This window comes from Misgurnus anguillicaudatus, chromosome 14, assembly GCF_027580225.2.
Source record: "Misgurnus anguillicaudatus chromosome 14, ASM2758022v2, whole genome shotgun sequence".
NCBI lineage: Eukaryota > Metazoa > Chordata > Actinopteri > Cypriniformes > Cobitidae > Misgurnus > Misgurnus anguillicaudatus.
In genome coordinates, this window is record NC_073350.2 from 19288336 (window position 1) to 19310091 (window position 21756).

Below are 21756 nucleotides of genomic sequence, written 5' to 3' on the forward strand. Positions count from 1 at the left end.
AGTAAATTAAGAATTAGATGTCAGTTCAGGAATATAAACTACTTTATTCAATAGATATCTATAAACACTATAATAAACAAAAAAATTGGTTTGTGCTATCCAGTTTCTGCATTCTTAAAGGGATTGTTCACCCAAAAATGAAAAGTCTGTCATCATTTACTCATCCTGATGTTGTTACAAACATGTTGTTATGTTGTTATTATGGAAGTCAATGGTGCTTCTGTTTCCTTCTTTATTAAACATAACATGAAAGAAATGTATACAGGTTTGTAACAACACGAGGGTAATAAATAATGACATAAGTTAAATTTTTGTCTGAACTTTAGCTGGGGGGAGCACAACTCTTTCTCCTAAAATAAACTGAATGTCAAATGACGGCTGCTTGGTGTTTAGTTGGCCGTAAATCTGCTTGTGACGGGTGTTTAATCCCTGATCAAGTGTCTGTAATTGCTGTGCCAATAACAGAGCGGATGAGCCTGACTCCCTAACTTACCTTGACCTGGCTACCGTCCTGTTCCCTTTCATACTGATCCATGACCAGTTACACTGTCCCAAACAACTATATCAATCAGTGTAATAAACACTAAAAAACTGACCTCAGATCAGTGGAAAAGAGACTTCCGAACAGCACCCTGTCATAAGCAGATGGATATAGGGTCCTTGCATCGTGCCCAATCCTGCTGATATGGGAAAGCACTTAGTGGTCAGTGTGGTAGGAGAACAAAGCTTAGCTGCTCCTTCAGCATGCCAACAGCTGGTCGGCAGGAGGCCTCAGGGCCATAGAAGGCTTGGGCTTTATTCACCATTTGCTCATATGCAACTAAGACAACAGGCACACACGCTTAAAAATACATGTGACTCTCATACAGATAAATACACTTATTAATCAATTAGGTATGAATGGACCATTTGATGCTTTTAGTTTTTCTGTCTTTAAAGAGCACGCATTTCATTGCTAAAAATCAACATTATTTTGTGTATTTGGTATAATACAATGTGTTCGCGTGGTTTATGGTTAAAAAACACTTTATTTTTCACATACCGTACATTTTGTAGCTCCAGATTTTACTCTCTTCCTGAAACGCACAGATTTGAAAAGCTTGTTGTTCCTGATTGGCCAGCTAATCTGTACATTGTGATTGGCCTGAATACCTCTGACGTTAGCCGGAAATGTGGCGCTCCTTACCGTGTTTGAAAGATTCGCTCAGAATGCAATGCTAACAGGAATTAACAAAACAGGCTGTAAATCCAAAGCGGGAGGAATTATGATAATGTCGGTCTTGTCTACATCACCAATCCCAACTGTTGTAGTCCAAGAAAAAAGATTTAAGTTGGAGACGATAACTTGCCTCATTGTTTACTTTGGGGTTTGTACCTTTTGCATATCGTTAACATGTACTAATGCACACTTACACACCAAAGGAAATGTAAAATTGTGAATCGGATAATTGGTGCTCTTTAAAAACCACAAAACAGAGGTAAAACATGTGTTCTACATGAATTGCTTTTTAATGAATCATAAAATGGCAATTGAAACCACAAAGGTAATTTTTTAGAATGTTAAAGATGCATGTGTGACTGGTAGGAATGCAAAGATTTTGATCGCTCATTATTTGCATAAAGTTGCATAAACTTTTCTCAACTTTGTTTAGTCACAACACACCCATCTCACATCCACCTCATGTCGCTGGAAATGGGAAAGCTTCCATTGGAATGTATAAAACTGTACCTTTTTTGTCAGGGTGGAGTTCAGTTTTGTACCTTTACAGGTATATTTATAATTCAGTGAACCTTGTACCTTTTTGGGTACATTACTGTACCTTAATGATCCATTGTGTACCTTTAAAGGTACAGCTAACTGTTTTGTACCCATAAAATTGAACTGGTAAAAAAATCGCTCCTTAAGGTAAACAATTGGCGCTTTTCCATTGCATAGTACCCCACAGTTTGGTTTAGTTTGGGTCGGGTCAGCTTACATTTGGGAGCTTTTCATTAGGTGCAGTACGTGGTACCCAATACTTTTTTCCGTACAACCTCGTTTGGGGTTCCAAGCGACCCGAGCTGATACCAAACGTGACGCGAAAGCACTGTAGATCACTGATTGGTCTGCGAGAAACGTCACAACCAGCGTCAAGATCAGCTTAGCTTTACCTCAGTGCTAGCTTGCGCTGTCTCGCGCAAACATGTTGTCATCTGTGCTCTGCGATAAGTTCCCAAACTCCCGTTTAGCAATGAAAAACATCCACATGTTAAGAATCAGGGACACCATAACAGTTTTTTTCCAGACTTGCAGTTTGTGGCGGTACATTCGCAACGAGCACGTCAGCATTATATGCTTAAATACAACTTCAATGAGGCTTACCGGATCGCCGTCGGCTGACGCCACGGGTGTTTGTAAAGAAACTGTCATGTGAGACAGAGGTAGTGATAAATCCCTCCCACTATGAAGTGATACTAAACTCGATGGAAAAGCTAACCATGCCAAAGTGATACTAAACTTAACCGTGGGGTACTGTGCAATGGAAAAGCGCCAAATTTCCTTAAAGAGCACCTATGGTCCGATTCACGATTTTACATTTCCTTTTGTGTATTAGTACATGTTAACGATATGCAAAAGGTACAAACCACAAAGTAAACGATGACGCGAGTTATCGTCTCAAACATAAATCTCTGTTCTTGGACTACAACAAACACACGGATTGTAGACAACGGTTTACTTCCTGGGATTGGTGATGTAGACAAGACCGACATTATCATAATTCCTCCCGCTTGGACTCACAGCCTGTAAATTAACTCCTGTCAGCATTGCATTGTGAGCAAATCTTTCAAACATGGTAAGGGGCATAACATTTCCTGCTTTTCAAATCCGTGCGTTTTAGGAAGAGAGTGAAATCTGGAGCTACAAAAATGATACGAAAATAATGTTTTTGAACCATAAACCACGCAAACACGTATTATACCAAATACACAACATAACCTTTTTTAGCAATTAAATAGGTGCTCTTTAAAGTTTAATTTGTTCCCTAAAAGGTTCAACCTTTCAATTTGTTGTACCCATAAAGGTACAAAACCACCCCATCGACAGAAAATTTATTTAAAATTTATAAATCCAATATTTATGCATTGAGTTTGTTTTAAATTCCTCACACTGTAAAAAAATCTTGACAAGAGATGAGTTGCTACAACTTATAAAATGAAGTTGACATTTTTCAATAATATACACTGAAATAACGTACAAACTGAGTTTATGTTGTTTACTTTGCTCGCACTGACAAAAATAAATTGCACACTCACTATTTGACAAACATAATTATACTGCTAGTGTCAATGGTCCAATCAGATTAGTCAATCAATATGTGTGACTGTGCATCCAATGTTCGTCATTTACAAATAATCTTGATAACCTTTTCCACATCCCAAAAGTGTGGCAAAACATGCCAGTTGAAACATGCCAGTTTCTTTACATTTCTTTGAAAACTGACTTGGCACATTGGGCACTCCACAAAGTACTTGTAATAAACATAGAGTTACCAAATCAGATTTGTACAAAATCTTTGGATAAATTGCGTAAGAATTGCTCTTGAAGGAGCAGAGTAACTTGGCCACAAACAAAACCTGTTTCTAAAAGAACAAGGGCTACAGTCCAAATTTCTCCATTCTTTTGTAAACAGAATTATATGCTGCAGTTGACTAAACGTACTAGTGCATGAAGAGGTCAGTCATAAATTTCTTCCCAATGCTGGTGACTCAAAACTCTTTTTTCATATAGTCCCACATAGAGGAGTTTCCTCATTGTTTCCTTTTTAGGTTTAGTTTGACTGAAAAACTGTCCAAAAATGTTGTACTGCACACTTTCTTTATAATCTTGTACCGTGTGTGTTGTAGACAGTGTATGTTTACATGACGACAACATACTTTGCATTTAGACAACAAGTGAATATGGAGTGAGTTGTTGATGTCTCTTGTCTGGCTATTTAAACATTAAAATGATAATGAAAGGATATTGCGGTCTACAACAGAGAGTGTTTTGTTGACCCATTTTATGGCACTGCCTTTTTTTATAAAGACAGGAAGAGAAAAAGTGAGAGCAGATGCTGTGAGGTTTGGGGGTCTCCACAAATGAGAAACACTAATTACTTGAAATGAAGTGGGATGGTATCACCACCAAACACAGGGACACTGTCACCACACGTTTTTTTCCAGGCAGACGCTCAGAAGGAAACTCCAAAATAGGAACATGCTCTCATTTTCCTGTGAAGACAGTGGAGTCATGTGCTGTATCTGTGCCTGCTGAGTTAAATCATAAACAAATGAGCAAAAAAAAAAGTGAAACAGATATAGTCTGACCAACAATGACTGACATATGAGGAAGCTTATTCAAATACAAAACAACTGATAAGGTTAAAAGGAAAGACGTAAACACACCATCCATATTTATTACCATCATACAATCTGTCAGACCATGTTGTGGTTTGTGTTGCAGCAGTGCTGCTGTTACCGAAAGCTGTGCTTGTCGCACTGGAATGTGGAATGTTGGGGTTGCGGGACAAATGTTCCTAAAATGCAGCCCCACCTTTGGAAACCCTTGCCGTCACAGTTGTGGGGATCTGTGTGCGGCTTGTGCGGACATGTGTCGGCCTGCAAATGCATGAGTGGCTCTGTGAGGGAGGGTGGGGCCTTGTAGGGCTGCTGAGTTTATGCCCCCAACCCAATGCTGACACTTAAAGCATTATCAGAATGGAAACAAAGTCATGCAATGACTGTGACAGCTCATGGGGACTTACCTTCTGAATGTGTCTTTTCTTTTGCATAGTGGCACATACCACACATAGTTCATATTTAGCGAGCTTGTCAGTCCTGATTCTATAGAAACAGTTTCACCAATTACATTCTTTATTGAATGGCAGGCCTGTTGTGCGTTCCTACTCCTACGTACAGTACAGTTGATTAGAGACAACCTTTTTGTTTGACATTTATCATACAACACAATAAGAATCTGATCATGTAGCCTTATAATAATATTGCCCTTTTTTAAAGCAAAAGTTGAATAGCACAACTAGAATTACTGTAAAAAAATTATAGATAACGAGATAACTGATATATAAATTGATATTAATTGGAATGCACAACCAAAAAACGAGATTTCTGAACAATTTAAAAAAACGGAGTTATCTCATTTTGCAACGAAACTCTTCATTTATGTTGTTTACTGGCAAGGGTTTGTTCAAGGTCAAATAAATATGAAATATTAACAAATCTCTATCTCTACAGAATAAAACCATACAATAACAGCCTTAAGCAAAGCATTCTGGGAACCAGAAATTATCATCAACCTTTTTTCTGTTTTTTGCTTTAGATTTTGTTTCCCAGAATGCTTTGCTTGATGCTTTTATTTTAGTTTTAGTCTGTAAAGACAAAGACTTGTTAATGTTGTTAATGTTAATCATTTCACTTTGAACAAAATGTTGCCAGTAAATAACATACCTTTTAATCTACAGTAAATTACTGGCAACCAGCTGCAAGTACACTGTAATTTCTATGGAATTTTTTTTACAGTGATCGATCAATTAACTTTAAACTAAAAAAGACATTTGAAACCGATCTTGATTTTCAAACTTGCTATCCTGGCATAAATGGGTTCCCGCCACATGAAAAAAATTTCCAAAAAAAAGAGAGGAAGTTAAAAGTCTTTTTACACTTTCAGGTCAATATGTGCCATTTAAAGGGATAGTTCACCCAAAAATAAAAACTATAATTATTTACTCCCTCTCATTTAGTTACAAACCTGTATAAATTTCTTTGTCCTGATGAACATTTTGACTAATTTGGATAAACATTTGTTTTCTATACCAAGAAAGTGACAAGATGAAAAACACTATTTTGCTACAAACTTTCACATAGCATCTTTAGGTTATAATAACATTAAAAATTCAAATCCATAATTTGATTTTCAAAGATTTATTATAAAAACTAATTCTTTTTTTCCACAAAATGCAATAAATCCATCACATTTTTTCCAAAATGCTATAAATCTATTGAATCAATATATAAATGTGCATTAATCTTTGCCATGTTATATCCATTGAGTTGACTAGTGGTATACACTGATTAAAAAAATAAACATTAATGGCGTTAATCAAAACACTTTGTCATATTAAGAACACTGTCATTGGGACGTCGTCGCTGAACTTTTTCGACAGCGATCAGCTGTAAAATGTTTTTGTCCTGCTCGATTTTCGTTGACTTCGAGTAAAATAAATGGAAAGTTTTTCATAAGATCCCGGGGTCAATGTGTTAGCATGAAAGAAGCTTGATGCTGTCGTGTCAGAACAAGCAACAGCCGGCATTTTTCCGTCTCCCGAGTGCCTCTCGCGTAAATTAGATTTTGATGGCTTACGAAAACCAACACAAGTTTATCAATGCCAACAAAAGTATTATTTTGCTTTGTTTGTTTGTTGATCATGAAGTACAATGTTAATGAGGAAAACACTTGTTTTACAATGCGTGGGATGGTGCACTGTGATTGGTTGAGCGGATTTATTGCATTCTGCAGAGAAGGAAGAGCATTTATCGCGTTTTGGGGAAAAAGGGAGAAAAGATGACAGAATAACATGGCGGATACACTGAAAAAAATGATTCATTGAATTTAATCAATTTTTATAAGGTAAGTGGTTGCAATCAATTTATTTAAGCTACATTTAAACAGAAGTTTTATATTTTATTTTATGTTTCTAATCTTGTTTGTTTAAATGTAGCTTAAATAAATAGATTGCAACCACTTACCTTAAAAAAATTGATTAAATTCAATGAATCTTTTTTTTCAGTGTATTGGATTTTGCGTAAAATTAAGAATTTACTTTTTAATACTGACCAGATACAATACTGACTTGAGCGGTAACTAATTTGTTTTTTTTAATTACGTTTATTGCGTTTTGGAGCCAAACTCTTCATATCCTCCTGTGTTCATCAGAACAAAGTAACAACAATAAATAACAACAATAATTGATGACAAAGTTTTCATTTTTGGGTAAACTATACCTTTAAATGAGGTACTACGGTGCACTTTTTAAGTAGCAATATGTACCTTTGAGGTACTAATAAACACACTTTAGGGTACTTTTTAAATAAGGTACTGGTTATACCTTTCTTCTGCGAGTGTAGGAGATATCAATTTCATTAAAATAACATATTTTAAGCTTTATGTAATATTTTATATATAAGAATAAAGATCGTTTTTCAAATCATTATAGGGGACATAAATGTTTTCCTAATAAAACCACCAATTCACAACTTTCCATAATAACCACAGTATTACAAGACACAGTATGTAGAATACACAAAAAACTGTCTCTCACAACAGTCTGTCACAATGACAGGACGTTGCTTTACGATTTTAAATTGCAAAACAGTCTGCATCAGTATGACACATCAGTGACTCACTTTCATTGACGCATTTCACTCAGCTGTGATGAAAGACGTCTTTATGACTACTTCTCAAAATCCAGGTGAGCATCCATAAAATAGCTTCACCGTGTAGTCAGTTCAGGCAATGATTTCATTCCACCCCATCTTTAAATATATCAAGCTCTTAAGAGTCCTTAAGTAATTTTACAAGCAACTAATCCTAATGTTGTTCATTTGCCGAAGTACTGATGGGCCTTGAAATGTAAAACTTAATGGCCGTTTTGGGAGAAAGTAAAAATAGCTTTATTTATTATGCCTCTAAGCAAAGAATGCACATTTAAACACTCCATACTGAAGCTAATAACATCAAAGATCCATTCTTTAAAGACAAACAAGGCATAACAGCATAAAGCACATGACAGCAATATGAACCACCAACCATGACAATTTGATAACATAATTTCTACTATGAGGGCATCGCTGAATGGCCCTGAAGTCTCAGCATCTTAACAGTGGTTGTTTTCAATCTTTTGTTTTGTGGTTTTATGCATTTATGGCATATTATTTCTGTAAAACAGCTTCTCTGAAGACCATTTCCAAAAACTACACAGACTTTACTGAAGTGTTGTTTCCTTGAGTAATCAGAGATATTTCTCAGTTCAAGTAAATACATCTATGGCTGGAAATCCAAAAGGTATTTCCATAATATTACCTGGACAGATTAATAACTAAAGAAACTTCTACAAACAATCTTTTTTGAACTACTTAAAAAGTCTCTTCATGCTGCTTTGTCACATTAATGAACAGTGAGTGAGTAACACATCACAACAGCTGGGCTGCCTACAATCCCTTGTGAAGGCTCCATATGGCCATAGGACTAAGTCTTTGTAAAACCCTTTACTTGGAAGACTGTCCCCATTACAAAGAGTGATGGGAAGGAGGGAGGGTGTAATATCTTGGGCCTCTCCAGCAATGAGTCCATATGGGTCATATATTCAGTGTGTTGGATCCTTAATGCGATTGACTTAATCCGCTCTCTTCTGGCAGGCCGGTCTATGAGACTAAACCAACCCTGCACTCCCTAAATCTCAAGGAGTAAGAACAGACGAGGTATGAGTGGGTAACAGAGACGGTTTGGACATGTTGAAGACTGTTCACATGTCCTAAACAGGCTTTTCACTTTTATACTTGCATACACCACACTGGAAAACTGAAGATTTATAAATCAACTAACACTATGATTTATATAGCCTATCAAAAAGGCCTTTATCTTGAAAATGAATGCAGAGGGAGTTAAACCACTAAACTGTCCTATAGTCACGTATATAGTTTGTCAAAAAATTAAAATTACTCCATAATTTACTCCCACTACTATCCTATGTGTATATGACTTCCTTTTGTTTAGCTGAACACAATGAGTTATATATTAAATAATAACCTTGCTCTTAGCATTGCTAATGCTAATGCTTTAAATGGTGTTTTCTGAATCCCATCAGCTTTCTTTTTTTTGTACATTACTGAGCCTGCATTTTCAAAGGAAAGCTCTAATTGCGATTATGGTGACATAATAGACGGTCAACAACAGAGATTTCCAGTTCTTTGAGTTAAGCAAACAGGTTTAAACCCCATTCAGGACATACAGAACAAAAACTGTGTGAAAGGTGAAAGAGACCATAAATATTATGCAGTTGTGTGGCTTTATCCTGATAAATGTATTAAACTTTATGATAAAGGTTGTGATGTGCACATATTTGCAATAATTTTTGATAAACTGGTAGGTTAGTTAACAAAGTCCAACCATTTATGTTTTCATAAGGCAGACATGTGCTTTGATAAGTCTGAGAATTCAACTAGTATGTATGTAAATCTTGTGTTATGTTTATGAGGTCATCACATGCAAATATAGAACCGGTTTGCCATCTCTAGTGCCTTCTTCACGGTAGACTGGAGTTTCAGGGAAGCTACAGAGTCTGCAATTTCGCATTATGAGACACACTCCACATTTTTGACCTCACGTGACACTGTTTTCAAATATCTTATTGTTTTCTAAAAGGTTTCACATCACTACAGACCTATTGTTTTTGTCTGGGATATTCCCGGCTGGAATCTTCAACCAGGCCAATATTGCCATTTAGACTGTCTGGAACTGTAATTGCAATTTTTTACAGGCTGAGAATTGAGGGAAAAAAGTGTCTCAAAATCCACATGAAGTGGATTACAACTAAAAAGTCACATTGCTTGTCTGATTCTAATTTGGTTTCACTTTTGGTACACAATGTTCAGACGTGCAGTCCTATTCATTCACACACTGACGAAATCGACATGCAAAAAAGGCATTGTCGATATACATCAAAAGATTGACTGTACAGTTACCACATTAAAATGACAACTAAAATGTCAAAATGACAACTAAACTTCTAAAAGTATTACGTGCTTCTGTGCTGAAACATAATTACAGCATTTAAACAACGCGCCCAAAAATGTCAAAAATGTTTAATGGGAAATTCCATCATTAACTACATAGTCCTGAAGAGACTTGCAAGTAAAAAACCTAGAACACATTTTAACCCTTAAAGGCGGTGTGCACGATCTCTGAAAGCCAATGTTGCCCTTTGAGGCTATGTCCACACGAAGCCGGTGCATTCCCTATCCGATCATTTTTTTTCCTTGCTCTAAAAAAATGATCCGTAAACACGAAACCACTGAAACCGACTGAAAGCGGTGTAGTATATATGGCGGACCAGTATGGGGCGCTGTAATTCTGCCACGGATATACACTATACACGGAGAAGAAGACTTTGAGCATGCGCATAACCAACGTATGGTGTTGTCCATTATCGCTTGTTGGTCACCACAATTGCATAGAAGCAATAGATTTTGCTGTAATAAAGCTAGTAGGCTTTAGTAGCTTCTGTAGAACGAACACAATCACGTAGTCCGCCGTTATTGTTTTTGCTGTTACATGTGACGCTTCCGACACGTGATGTGATGACGTTTTCGCTTCACAAAATATACGGATTGGCTGTACAGACTAAACCGCAAGGGTGTCGGTTTCAGATTTATCCACTTTAGGACCCGGTTTCAAAAAATAGCGGATTCAGTCTCCCAAAATGCGGATCCGTGTGGATGAAACGCCAATACGATAACAAATTTATGCGTATACAGTGAAACGCGTCTCCGTGTGGACAGCCCCTTAAATCACCTAAACAAACAGATTCTACCCCAATAGAATCTGGACCTTATTTTGATAGACCCGCCCCACACATACGCAACCCAGGCAACAATGTTGGTTAGTAGACACGCCCCTTACTGCTTGATTGGTTACAAGTGTGCTTTGGTACTCGGCCTAACTTGTTTCTCAAAAATCATGCACCCTGCCTTTAAAAGCTAATATTGACCATAGTGATACAAAAAAAATAGTTATAAAAAATGTTTATCCCCAACCCTGCCCCTAACCCCAACTCCACAGGGGCGAAAGCAAATCGAACCCACAGAAAAGTGTACATATTTTACAAAACAGCTCGATCTCGAGGGAATTCGTACGTATTTTATGATTGGCGGAATTCATACGAAGTGAATCGTACAAAAAATCCCCAACCCTGTCCCTAACCCCGACTCCACAGGAGCGAAAGCAAATCGAACCCACAGAAATATTTACATATTATTTTTACATAATTCGTACAAAGTTAATCACACAAAATTATTCGATTGTCATGAAAAACAATAATGAGACCCCAATCTCTGCCCCTAACCCCAAATAAATAGGTTGCTTTTACAGGAATCCATACATATTTTAAGAGTTGACTGATTCGTACAAAGTACGACGGTCATAAAAAACTATAATGAAATTCCGCCAGTAACCGCAATAACAAAGGGGCGAAAGCAAAACGTACAAAAACATAGTGTGGTCGTACAAATTAGCCACCTTGTAAAATACATACGAATTGCCATGTGATTGCGCTAATATAAGCTATACTACAAAAGCAAGTTTCCATCAGTCTTTGCACAATTCAACAGTTACACTAAAGTGTTTACAATCTTACGAGACTGCACTAAATACAAAGGAGAAAAACAGACAAAACTGGTGATTTCCATTTTTATATTTATTTTATAATAAAAAGAAACTAATACAAGCTCATTTTGTTACTTACACACACCATCACTATGAAAACCTTGTCCTTCACTCTTTTATTTTCACTTATATTCATGCATTCTGTGATTATCATGCTCTGGAGCACATGGCCAACAGTCAGTAAAACACCATCATCACAGGAAAATTACACAGTCACCACTTTCATTTCTTTTTAAAACACGAACAGTAAAAACTCTATAAAAGGGTGAAAGTAGTACAAAAACCTGACCATTAAGCTGGAAGAGAAATGTTAGCCATCCCGCGCTGAGCCTTGATGATTTAGTCAAGTGTGTTAAGTTAAAGGCACAGAAGTGGACTCCCACCCCCAGTGAGGGGTGCCACTCACTGAGACGAACTACAGAGAGAGAGCGATGCCACGTGAGCGGGTGCTTTGGTGAAAAATTCATGCTTATGAAAACAGGTAGGAACACGGAAGCGAGACGCCGTTATTGTGTGGTAGTGATCTCTAGAGCATACAAGATGGACACAAAAAGCAAGAGTTTTAGTGGAAAGAGGTAGACAAAAAACATTTTTCAACCATTTTCGCCTGGACACTTTCCAATAACTGCGATTTTCCCTGATGCATTCCAAGAGACACTGAACCACTGCAACCTTGAGGGAGACCACAAGAGTGAACTCATTAAAGGGGACATGTCACAAGACTTTTTTAAGATGTCAAATAAATCTTTGGTGTCCCCAGTGTACATATGTGAAGTTTTAGCTTAAAATACCATATAGAAAATGTATTATAGCATGTTTAAATTGGCACTTTGTAGGACATTTGTAGGTCCTTCAAAATGCAAATGAGTTGATCTCTGCACTAAATGGCAGTGTCGTTGGTTGGATAGTGCAGATTAAGGGGTGGCATTATCCCCTTCTGACATCACTAGGGGAGCCAAATTCAAATGACCTATTTTTTACGTGCTTGCAGAGAATGGTTTACCAAAACTAATTTACTAGCTTGATCTTTTTCTAGGGTAATAGAAGCACTGGGGACCCAATAATAGCACTTAAACATGGAAAAAGTCAGATTTTTATATGTCCCCTTTAATGATTATGATTGGACGACAACATCATTATGGAAAACTGGGGTTTACGGTGTTAATTTGAGCACCAATGTCTCTAAAGCTATAAACACGCTGGCTCTTCTGAAACCTAGCTTATTTGAGTGCTGTGGAATCATATTATAAATGTCCATTAAACCCCAAAATGAGGTCGAGACCTGAGAAAATGCTATTTGATTTTTGTTGTACACACTGAGGAAAAGTAAAAAGACGTTTTTTTCCAATTAAAGGGACTATTGCAAACATTTCCCTATTTCTAACCTTGGTCCAGGTAGCACACAGATCTTTTGCATACACCTGTTAGGGCAACTGGGTTAAGCACCTTGCGTTATCACAGTCCTTAGCAGATTAGTGTCTTGCCTTGCAGCAATTAGTTTCCAAGCATTCAGTGTTCAATTCACAGCTAGAAAAAGTGAAGCAGTGTCAATAAACATGCTTACATTAGATTATAAAACTTCCTAATGCATATATTTTTCATATAGAAAACTGAACAGTCTGCAAGAGGCCCTTTAAGAAATACTCAAAGTGCAGACCAGTGCTGTTATTACCGATCGCACGGGTGGGTGAACGTGCTGCGTGCTCGACTGTATAAAAAAATAACAGGATTTCCCCGTAAACCTATAGGACTGAGGAAGAGCGAAAGGGAAGGAAAATAGGTCACTATGCAAAGACTTAAAAAAAGACCACACAACATCAGTTATACTGTAAACTGTGTCCTGATGCTGAGCTATGGGGGAGGTGAACTGCTTTTTGTTTGCTCTTCGCTCGTGTCGTTTGGTTCCCCTCACCCTCCCCGTCACTGTATATACAGTGGTTGCTGTAGTCGCTGGAGGCGAAACAAAGCCAAACAAAACAAATCCACTCAAAGTTGTTGTAGATGACCAACTGATTCCCCAAGGGCAGTTTGGCCATGCCTTACATCAGGCAATGGACTTTATCAAATTCAGTGAACTTGTTTCTAAAAGTGTCGTTTAACACAAACTTGTTCAGCATCTGATTCTGTCAATGCCCAAAGCAAATTGCCGAAGTGCAATTCCCTTCCCCCACTACCAGCATTGGAAAACACGCATTTCCCTTCACAGGCAAACATGTGACACTGCCTATTGCCTTCAAGTGAAACCTGACCATCATCTTTCAAAATAGCACTGATACAAACACAGTCCTGCAGCACCTGTGAAACAGCCCCCGTCTTTTCCGATAGCACCCAGGAATGGGCATGGGTGTCTTAGTAGCCTTTGGTAAAAGAGCAAGGCAACTGTTGCACAGTGGTGTGCACTACTCTACCACTCACAAATAAGTCCAACTTTCTTTAATCTTATTTTAGGGAAACTCATCCCATGCAACAGCTTTTCAACAAATAAACTGGACAGTTGTGTTGTGCACAGAAAGAGCAGAGGCGTTGACTTTAGAGTTTAATGCAAAGAGTTGTTAAGCTAGTTTTGAGCTAGTCGGGTTTGCTATCAAGTATCAGCTTTCACAAGATGTCGATAACAACTTGTGAGAAAATATTTGGGCTCAGATACTTCAACACAATCTCATGCCGATTGGTACGTATTTACGAGGTGGCTAATTCGTACAACCACATTCTTACGTTTGATACTGCTATCGCCCCGTGATGTTGAGTTGGGGGGCAGGGTTTCATTCGTTTTTTTTATATAATAATAATTGTACGTATTTGTACGATTCACTTTGTAAACGAATCAGCCAACTCATAAAATTCGGATGAATTCCTGCTGGAAACTCTTCTTTTTAAGGGTAACATCTGACACAGGTATTTAAAGACCATCTAAAGTTTCAAGAATTCACCCAAAGCCTTTAAAATAAACAAGAATCTCACACTAAAACAGCCCTTAGAGATGAAAAAGTTTAGTTTATATTAACAGAAGTAGTGCAAACCTCAGAAAAGAAGGATGAGCAGCCAGCATCCAAATTTCACCCACCTCACTCAACAGCACTCTACTCCAAACCAAGGTAAAAAAAATAGCCCTGATAAGAACTTTAAACTTCACACTACTTTCCAAAGGCCATTTGATAAAAACACAGTCTAGTTAACAGTTAAGTTTATGTTGTATAAAATTGTTTTTGCTTTTACACTTCATTAAAAATTGAAGCCAAAACTCTCAGTCTTGACACTCATTCAGAACAAAACAAATCCACTTCTAAAACAAATATTGCTACAAATATGTCTTTATCCCTGAAAAGCTAAGGAATCTCTATGAAACGAGCTTCGGCAGCACTGTACGTAAGGGTATACTTCCACTGGAGTCCCCCATCATGGTGGTCCGCAGTTTGTTATTGGTTGGGCCCGTGATGGTAGACACCTTGGAGATGATCGTGGGGAAAGAAGTGCTGTGCTCGGTGATCCGTTTGGGCACCGCCGACTTCTCTCCAGCAGGTACCGGCTTGGGCAATCTCTTGTAGAGCCAGGGGTGTCTTAAAGCCTGAACCGGTGTCATTCGTGTACTAGGGTCCCAATCCAAACACTTCTTCAGAAAGTCAATGAATGTGGGGTCATCACAGCCCTTTAGTGCCGTAACCCACTCCTTGCTGCCTGGTGGACCTCGCATTTTTCCTCGGCGAGATCGGCACCCGTTGAGCACTACGGTGCCATTGCTAAGCGTGGTGACTGTGCAGTAACGTGGGTGGCCTTTGGAGCTGATGAAGTTCTTGGCACGCTTGGCTTGCTCCAGCAGTTTCTGAGGTGGCATACCCAGTAACTCCATCATGCAGGCAAGTTGGTCACCTTCATCTTCTCCGGGAAACAAAGGGTATCCGGTAAGCAGCTCTGCCAGGATGCAACCAAAGCTCCACATGTCTATCGGCATACCATATCGGGAGCCCAAGATAACCTCGGGTGCGCGGTAGAAACGGGATTGGATGTAAGTGTAGACCCGTTGATGATCAAAACAACTGGAGCCGAAGTCAATGACCTTGATGCCGCTCCTGCCCTGTTGCTTCAGTAAAATATTCTCTGGTTTTAGATCACAGTGGATGATCTTATGGCGATGGAGAGCTTCCAGGCATTGGAGAATAGAGTGTGCAAACTTGCGCACCAGTGGCAGACTGAAACCCTGGAACTTGTTGCGTTTAATGAGCTCGTACAGGTTCATGCTGAGCAACTCAAAAGTCATGCATATGTGGTTGCGGAAGGTGAAGTTCTCCAACATGTGGACTAAGTTCATGCTGCCAGTCTTATCTTGCTTCTTCAGGTGCTCCAGAATTCGGATCTCCTCGGCAGCTTGGCGATGAAAGCGCTTCTCGTTGCGGACCATCTTCAGGGCAAGGTGCTGCTGTAACTTGTGGTCATAAACCTTTGCCACCTGTCCGAAACTACCCTTTCCGATCACCTTGAGGAACTCGTAACGATAAGCAAGGTGGTCATGAGGTACGTGAATGTAACCTCCCTGGTCATCATCATATCCGCAATTGTTGGTGCCTCCTGCTACAGCCGGCCTCTTTTTGGCATTTGGTCCCAGGAAGTAAATCTCAGGATAGTTGTGGATCTCCTGCTGCTCAAGTGTAGTCAAATTCTGCCTGTGATGTTTCAGGGCTTGTTCTGGGGTCATGGGGGTGGACAGCTTTGTGATTTTTGTTGAGCTCTCAGAGGATTTAACAGAGATGTTGCTGTCCACACTTCTTTCTTTGGAGATGGCAGATTGAGGCTTGGCTGGTGCTTGACTTGTGCCATTATGTTGGCTCACACCGTTGATTTTGCGGTTGTAGGAGTCCTCGTAAACGTACTTCACCTTCATCTGCCCTCCTCGGATTGCTTGATCTTTCACTGTAGTCTTGTTGGGGCCCTTTAAAAGTAAAGAGACATTTCAATAGTTTGTCATCTTTGTACTTAAATGCACGACAAACACATGCTGTGCAAGACAAAAGAAAAGTTCAGCAAAGCTGATTATCTTTGAAGATTAAAAAAAGAAAGGTAGGCTGCATCCTATCGCTTCTGGCTCGAGATTATCAATATAAATGTAACTCAAAGGTTATTTTATTAGGTCACTATTAAGTGATCAATAACGCAAACATGCAGGGTGTTCCACTGCCTAGTAACCCGGAGAATAACATGGGTTCAGAGCGGGGGTTTGATGCACGAATGATAATTGCAACGACAAGAGTATGCACAGAGGAACGTGAACACAAAACTGGTAGAACAGGATGTTGCTTTCATATTCACAGGGGACACAGGAAAACCCTATGAAGGCTGGAGTCTATTTCTAATCCAAGCTTCAAACGCAAAAGAGAACCAATTAATATACAGACCCAAATACCGACATGTAGTAACAGTCTATGGGAAAACCGTGATTTTGACATTTTCCTTTGGGATGGGACCATACTATAACATTTTTTCCCTAACATACTTTTAGCATAGCGCTTGGAAAGCATTTCTTAACATGCTTGAGGTATTGCCACTGGACCAAACTATATCATTAAATTTACATTACCCTTGTACCTTTCAAAATAAGCATCTCAATTGCGGTTATGCCGCTTACGCTACTCACAGTGGTCTTTCCTGACTGAATGGGAGTAGAAGAACCGGCTTTCACATTCAGAAAGTTTAATGCACCATGGCTGCTCCAAGATTCCACTATCAAAGATTTATAGTTAAGATCCAGCTATAGCCCATATAAAAGCAAACCATCCAAAGACAGCTGGGGACAGAAAATAGTCATCGAAATAAAAATAGGTCACAATATAAAATTATAAGGTGAACCCACTGGCACAAAAACTGTGCCAATTGTGTTAGTGGAGGTGGGGGGAAGGAATGGCAATTCAACTAAAATAGAAACTGGTGTATTGGGAACTGACGGATACTGCAGAGAGAAGCCAAATACATCAGCTGTAGAGACCCAGACATCAGGAATCAATCACAACAAAATGGTTAAAGTACTTACTCATCCCAGTAATACCGAGCAGATATGTATAGTACAGGACCTGAATGAAATCTGTTCAGTGACAAAGGCCAGTAACAGTCGCTTCTATTGCTTTAAGATTGTTTACTGTGCGCTTAATGAAGACCATATATGCCCTGCGTGGGAGCAATACACTTTTATAACCAAAATATAATGCAACCAGGTCCAACACGTCCCGGAATAATTTATTGCATAATAATAATAAAGATCTGATTAGAGACTTAGATGATCATATCTCCATGATGACGTATTTCTCTGTAAGCTACATAAACCAATCGAGGGCATAATCTGTTAATATTGTCTTTGTGTTGTATGCAGCACTGTAAGCAGAACACATTCATTTATTAAACTGAGATTTATTGCGTAATAAAATAACTATGAACACAGCTGAGGTGCTGACCTTGTGTGCTACACATGCTGTAAAACAAAATAAACACTCATGTTTCACAGACTGAACTGAAATGGGGGAGGACGGCTTTAAATGTGTGACGTTCAAAGATGCACAGGTGGCAAAGACACATTTGCTTAGCTAAGACACTAAACCGGACAGGTGAAAAGTGTACAGGGAACCGTTCTAACAAGTTCAACAAGATTATTGTCTATTGTCTAGGAATATAACTTGGGTCTGATTCCCAATTCCACTGTGGAATAAAGCATGTTTTAGCGTGAGAGTGAGGATGACCCCAGAAAGTCATGGGCACTAATGAGGGAAACAGGAAGCTAGAACTTACAGTGTGTTTGAGGAGGGGAGGCAGCCCAGAGGGACTCTGTCCATTCACATCGGCCCCCTGATTCACAACATGATCGGTCCGCATGTAAGAGTCATACAGACCATCACCATGGCGAGCTGTAGAACAAGATGACCATGAGAATTTGGTAGTCAAACGTCATACATTTAAATTATATACAGAACATGCACAGGCTGTGGAAAATTAAAGGGATAGTTCACCCAAAAATAAAAATTCTGTCAACGTGTACTCTCCCTCATGTTGCTACAAACCTGCATGCACTTCCTTTTTCTGAAGACATCTTGAGGAATGTCTGTAACCAAACCGATTAAGAGACCCATTCACTTCGACAGTAGGAAAAAAACACCATGTAAGTGAATGGGGCTCATGAATGGTTTGGTTACAAACATTCCTCAAAATATCTTTCTTCGTGTTCATCACAACAAAGAAATGTATACAGGTTTGTTACAACATGAGATTGAGTAAATTTATTTTTGGGTGAACTATACCTTTAATACTCTTCTTGCATTATCTTCCACCCTATCAATTAAAGATTTCTGTTACAGATACATAAGGATGGGGAAAAAGAAGGTAGCTTCCCATGTGAGAGACACAAATCCCCCTAGGGAGGTATGTAGCCAAGTTACAGGTGCGTCAGACAAAAGACGGTCTCTCGTACACAGCAGGTGGCTACATATTAAACCTTTATGACTCATTTCAGTTTCAGCAGTTTCCAAAAGTCTGCCCTATTATATAAATAAAGCTTCTTAATGACACAGACTATATTTGCTTGGCAAACATTGGATATGGTAGGTTGTGTTACAGCATAGATGATGAAACAAACTAAATATTGAATTGCATAATTGAATGCAAAATATAATGGTTAATTTTGTCAGCATATATTATAAACTTGCAATGCAGAATTTATTACAGTCTCTCAATTCATTCTGGACATAATAGACTTTAAGGCGATATTGTTTAGAGTTCACCATGCATTTTTACCCATAATGTACATATAGTATTATTTTACAATAAATTGCATGGCAACTTCCTAAAATAGGTTAAATATATTGCAAAATATGACAAATCATCCACTGCTGGACTGGTCTAGAGGCTGTTCATAAATAGTGCTGTTAATCAGCTGTCTTCAAATAGTCTCTGCCTGCCAAGTGAACCTGGATCAGCTACTGCAAACTCAGAAAGCCAAAGCTTCATATTAAATTTCGTATGGCAATACACTGGTGGATATACTTACCTGCAGTTATGGGGCCATCTGGTTTTCTGCTCAATATCATCATGATTGCACGTAGTCAACATCAAATACTTTTTTGTCCCTTAACAAATATTTTCACTAAGGCTAGATCCATCCAAAACAATAAGGGAACTGTCCTCGATGTCTAATAAGACAAGTATGATGTCTAATAAGACAAGTATGATGCCAACACGAAGCTTTTTGTTTAAAATGTCCCAGGACTAAACTGACCACTTCATAGTGTTGTAGAGTTCAGGCATGATCCCCTTTAAGCTGTTTTCGTCAGGCTTATCAGTTTGACCACCTGTAAGTTTGGAGATGTAGTAACAGACACGTTTCAAGCATAATAAAACGATCACTAGTTAGGAGAGCTTCAAGTGATTTACAAACGAAACTTTTTATGACAACAATGGTGATCGTGTCTTCCTCGATGATGATGATGATGATGGAGACTCGCTGAAACTCAAAAGTTGCGAGAGACACAAAGCGTTTCTTTCGTTTGGGACTCTCTTCCCAAACCGCAACCAGACTGAGTCCAAGCACTAAACCGATGTCGACCACGTCCTCTCGTACCTCCTCTGGAAGATCTTGTTGTTTGTTGGATCAGCAGACTCATCCCAGCCAAAGCGCACGATCCAACGGGCAGCTAACGTTAACGCTCCAGCCTAGCGCTTCCGGATAGCGCGAGCCTACCGTGTTTTGATTAGAAAACAAGGAGGCCGTTGTTTTGATGAGAAAACAATGAGGCCTCCCCCCGATCGCCAGTCAGACATCTGAAACTATCTTCTCAGGAGTCGTGTCCTCGAAAGGTCTGGGTGTTTTGGATCCGTGCTCTGTCCCGGAATGGCACGCGCATAGATGTGTGGTTTCTTAGCTTGTTGCTAAGAGCGTCTTCTGCTTCGCCCAGCGCGACGTCATCACCAGAGAGCCTGCCCGGGGCGCGGCCAAAACAACGCCATTCCGGTTCAAACTTCTTTGAACTTTATGAACCCATGAGCCAAAATGGGGCTGTTTACAGGCGAGATAGTTTAAAAGTCCGTTCACACCAAGAACGATAATTATACAGATGACGTTTTAGAAGTCGTTAAATGAAGAGCGGAGTCCACACAACAACAATAACGATACAGAGAAACTATCACTGGATGGGAATATCACTGGAATCACTTTCAGAACGACTTTTTTCCTGTTTATAAACGATAAACATGAGGTGTGTTCGACCTTATACAGCGCTGCTCAGATGTGATAAGCGTATGACTTCAAAGTGTCACGAGAGCGATTTAAATACAGGGCTTTCGAATCGCTCTCGCGATACAGTGATGTCATGATCGTTCTGCGTAGGACCGGAAATTCATTCAGATTTAAAGGGCTTAGGCCAAACCTTTTTTTAAATAAGCATTAGAAAATATTTAAATTCTAATATTCTCATTTAACATCTATTAAAAAATATGAAATACAAAGGTAAGATGTAAAGAGTACAATAACCACTACTTTGATCCATACTCACTGTCACTCATATATAGTTGAATGCCCATATATGTAATTAACTTTATAATATATTTCATTCTGTATAATATATTGCATTTTTTATATTAACAATACTGTCACCTTTTTAATACAAAAATAAAATCCCAACTATCAATCCAGTGCTGCCTTGCATGCTCTTTAAAACCATCATAACTACTTTGTAATAAACTTAAAAAAAAAAAACTGAAGCAAATGACAAGACAAGTCTGGAAATATCAAAACACAACAGCCCCAATGTTATACTGAGCTGTGTTGCATATCTTAAATTGCCTTGACAAGTCTGGTACTGTTGTCAAACTCTTTACAGGCCGGATATAGATCAACACTGGTAGTGGAGCACATGCAGGGGTGACAGAGGTGATTTGGTGAGACATGTCAAGCTAAATTAGGTGTGCTTACAACAGGTCTGTGGCCATAGTATGCTATTCTTAGCTGTCAGTCTTAGAGTAAGCTGATACCTGTCTATATTTGTGTCTTTAAATGACATATTGACTTTGTTTTCAGGTTGACCTCTCAGTAGCAGACTGGACGCGGGTGTGTCCAATAGCATCTCAGGAGGGGGCTTTCAACATTATGATGGACACGCACAACTGCTGTCTTTTTGTGGTGACTTGAAAGGTTTCTGGGTGCCCTTTATGACGTTAAAAAGTGGACAAAAGTCTGCAAGCGTGTGAATCCAGCGCGCAGGCAAATTACAGCAGCGCGAGCACAGTGACAAAGCTTGCACGTAAAAAAGAAA

General features: G+C 38.9%; 1 protein-coding gene and 1 long non-coding RNA gene across 2 annotated transcripts; one reads left to right on the plus strand and one right to left on the minus strand.

Annotated features, from left to right (window-relative positions):
• Positions 1 to 14643: 14643 nt before the first annotated feature.
• dyrk3 (dual specificity tyrosine phosphorylation regulated kinase 3) lies at positions 14644 to 20393 on the minus strand. The gene is made up of 3 exons (XM_055184388.2): positions 19497 to 20393; positions 18245 to 18360; positions 14644 to 16400 (listed from the first exon to the last, which is right to left on the minus strand). The coding sequence occupies exons 1-3, from the start codon at positions 19537 to 19539 to the stop codon at positions 14814 to 14816; spliced, it is 1746 nt and encodes a 581-aa protein (XP_055040363.1). The 5' UTR covers positions 19540 to 20393; the 3' UTR covers positions 14644 to 14813.
• Positions 20394 to 20565: 172 nt separating this feature from the next.
• LOC129427709 (uncharacterized) lies at positions 20566 to 21651 on the plus strand. Its single transcript, XR_008638706.2, has 3 exons — positions 20566 to 20700; positions 21325 to 21421; positions 21522 to 21651. It is a non-coding gene; the product is annotated as an uncharacterized lncRNA (long non-coding RNA).
• Positions 21652 to 21756: the final 105 nt, after the last annotated feature.

Coding starts and splice junctions, on each gene's coding strand:
- dyrk3 (XM_055184388.2), bottom strand. CDS start 19,539: ATGATGATATTGAGCAGAAAACCAGATGGCCCCATAACTGCAG. Junction 18,361..19,496: donor AGATGGCCCCATAACTGCAG/GTAAGTATATCC, acceptor CTTGTTCTACAG/CTCGCCATGGTGATGGTCTG. Junction 16,401..18,244: donor CTCCCCTCCTCAAACACACT/GTAAGTTCTAGC, acceptor TTACTTTTAAAG/GGCCCCAACAAGACTACAGT.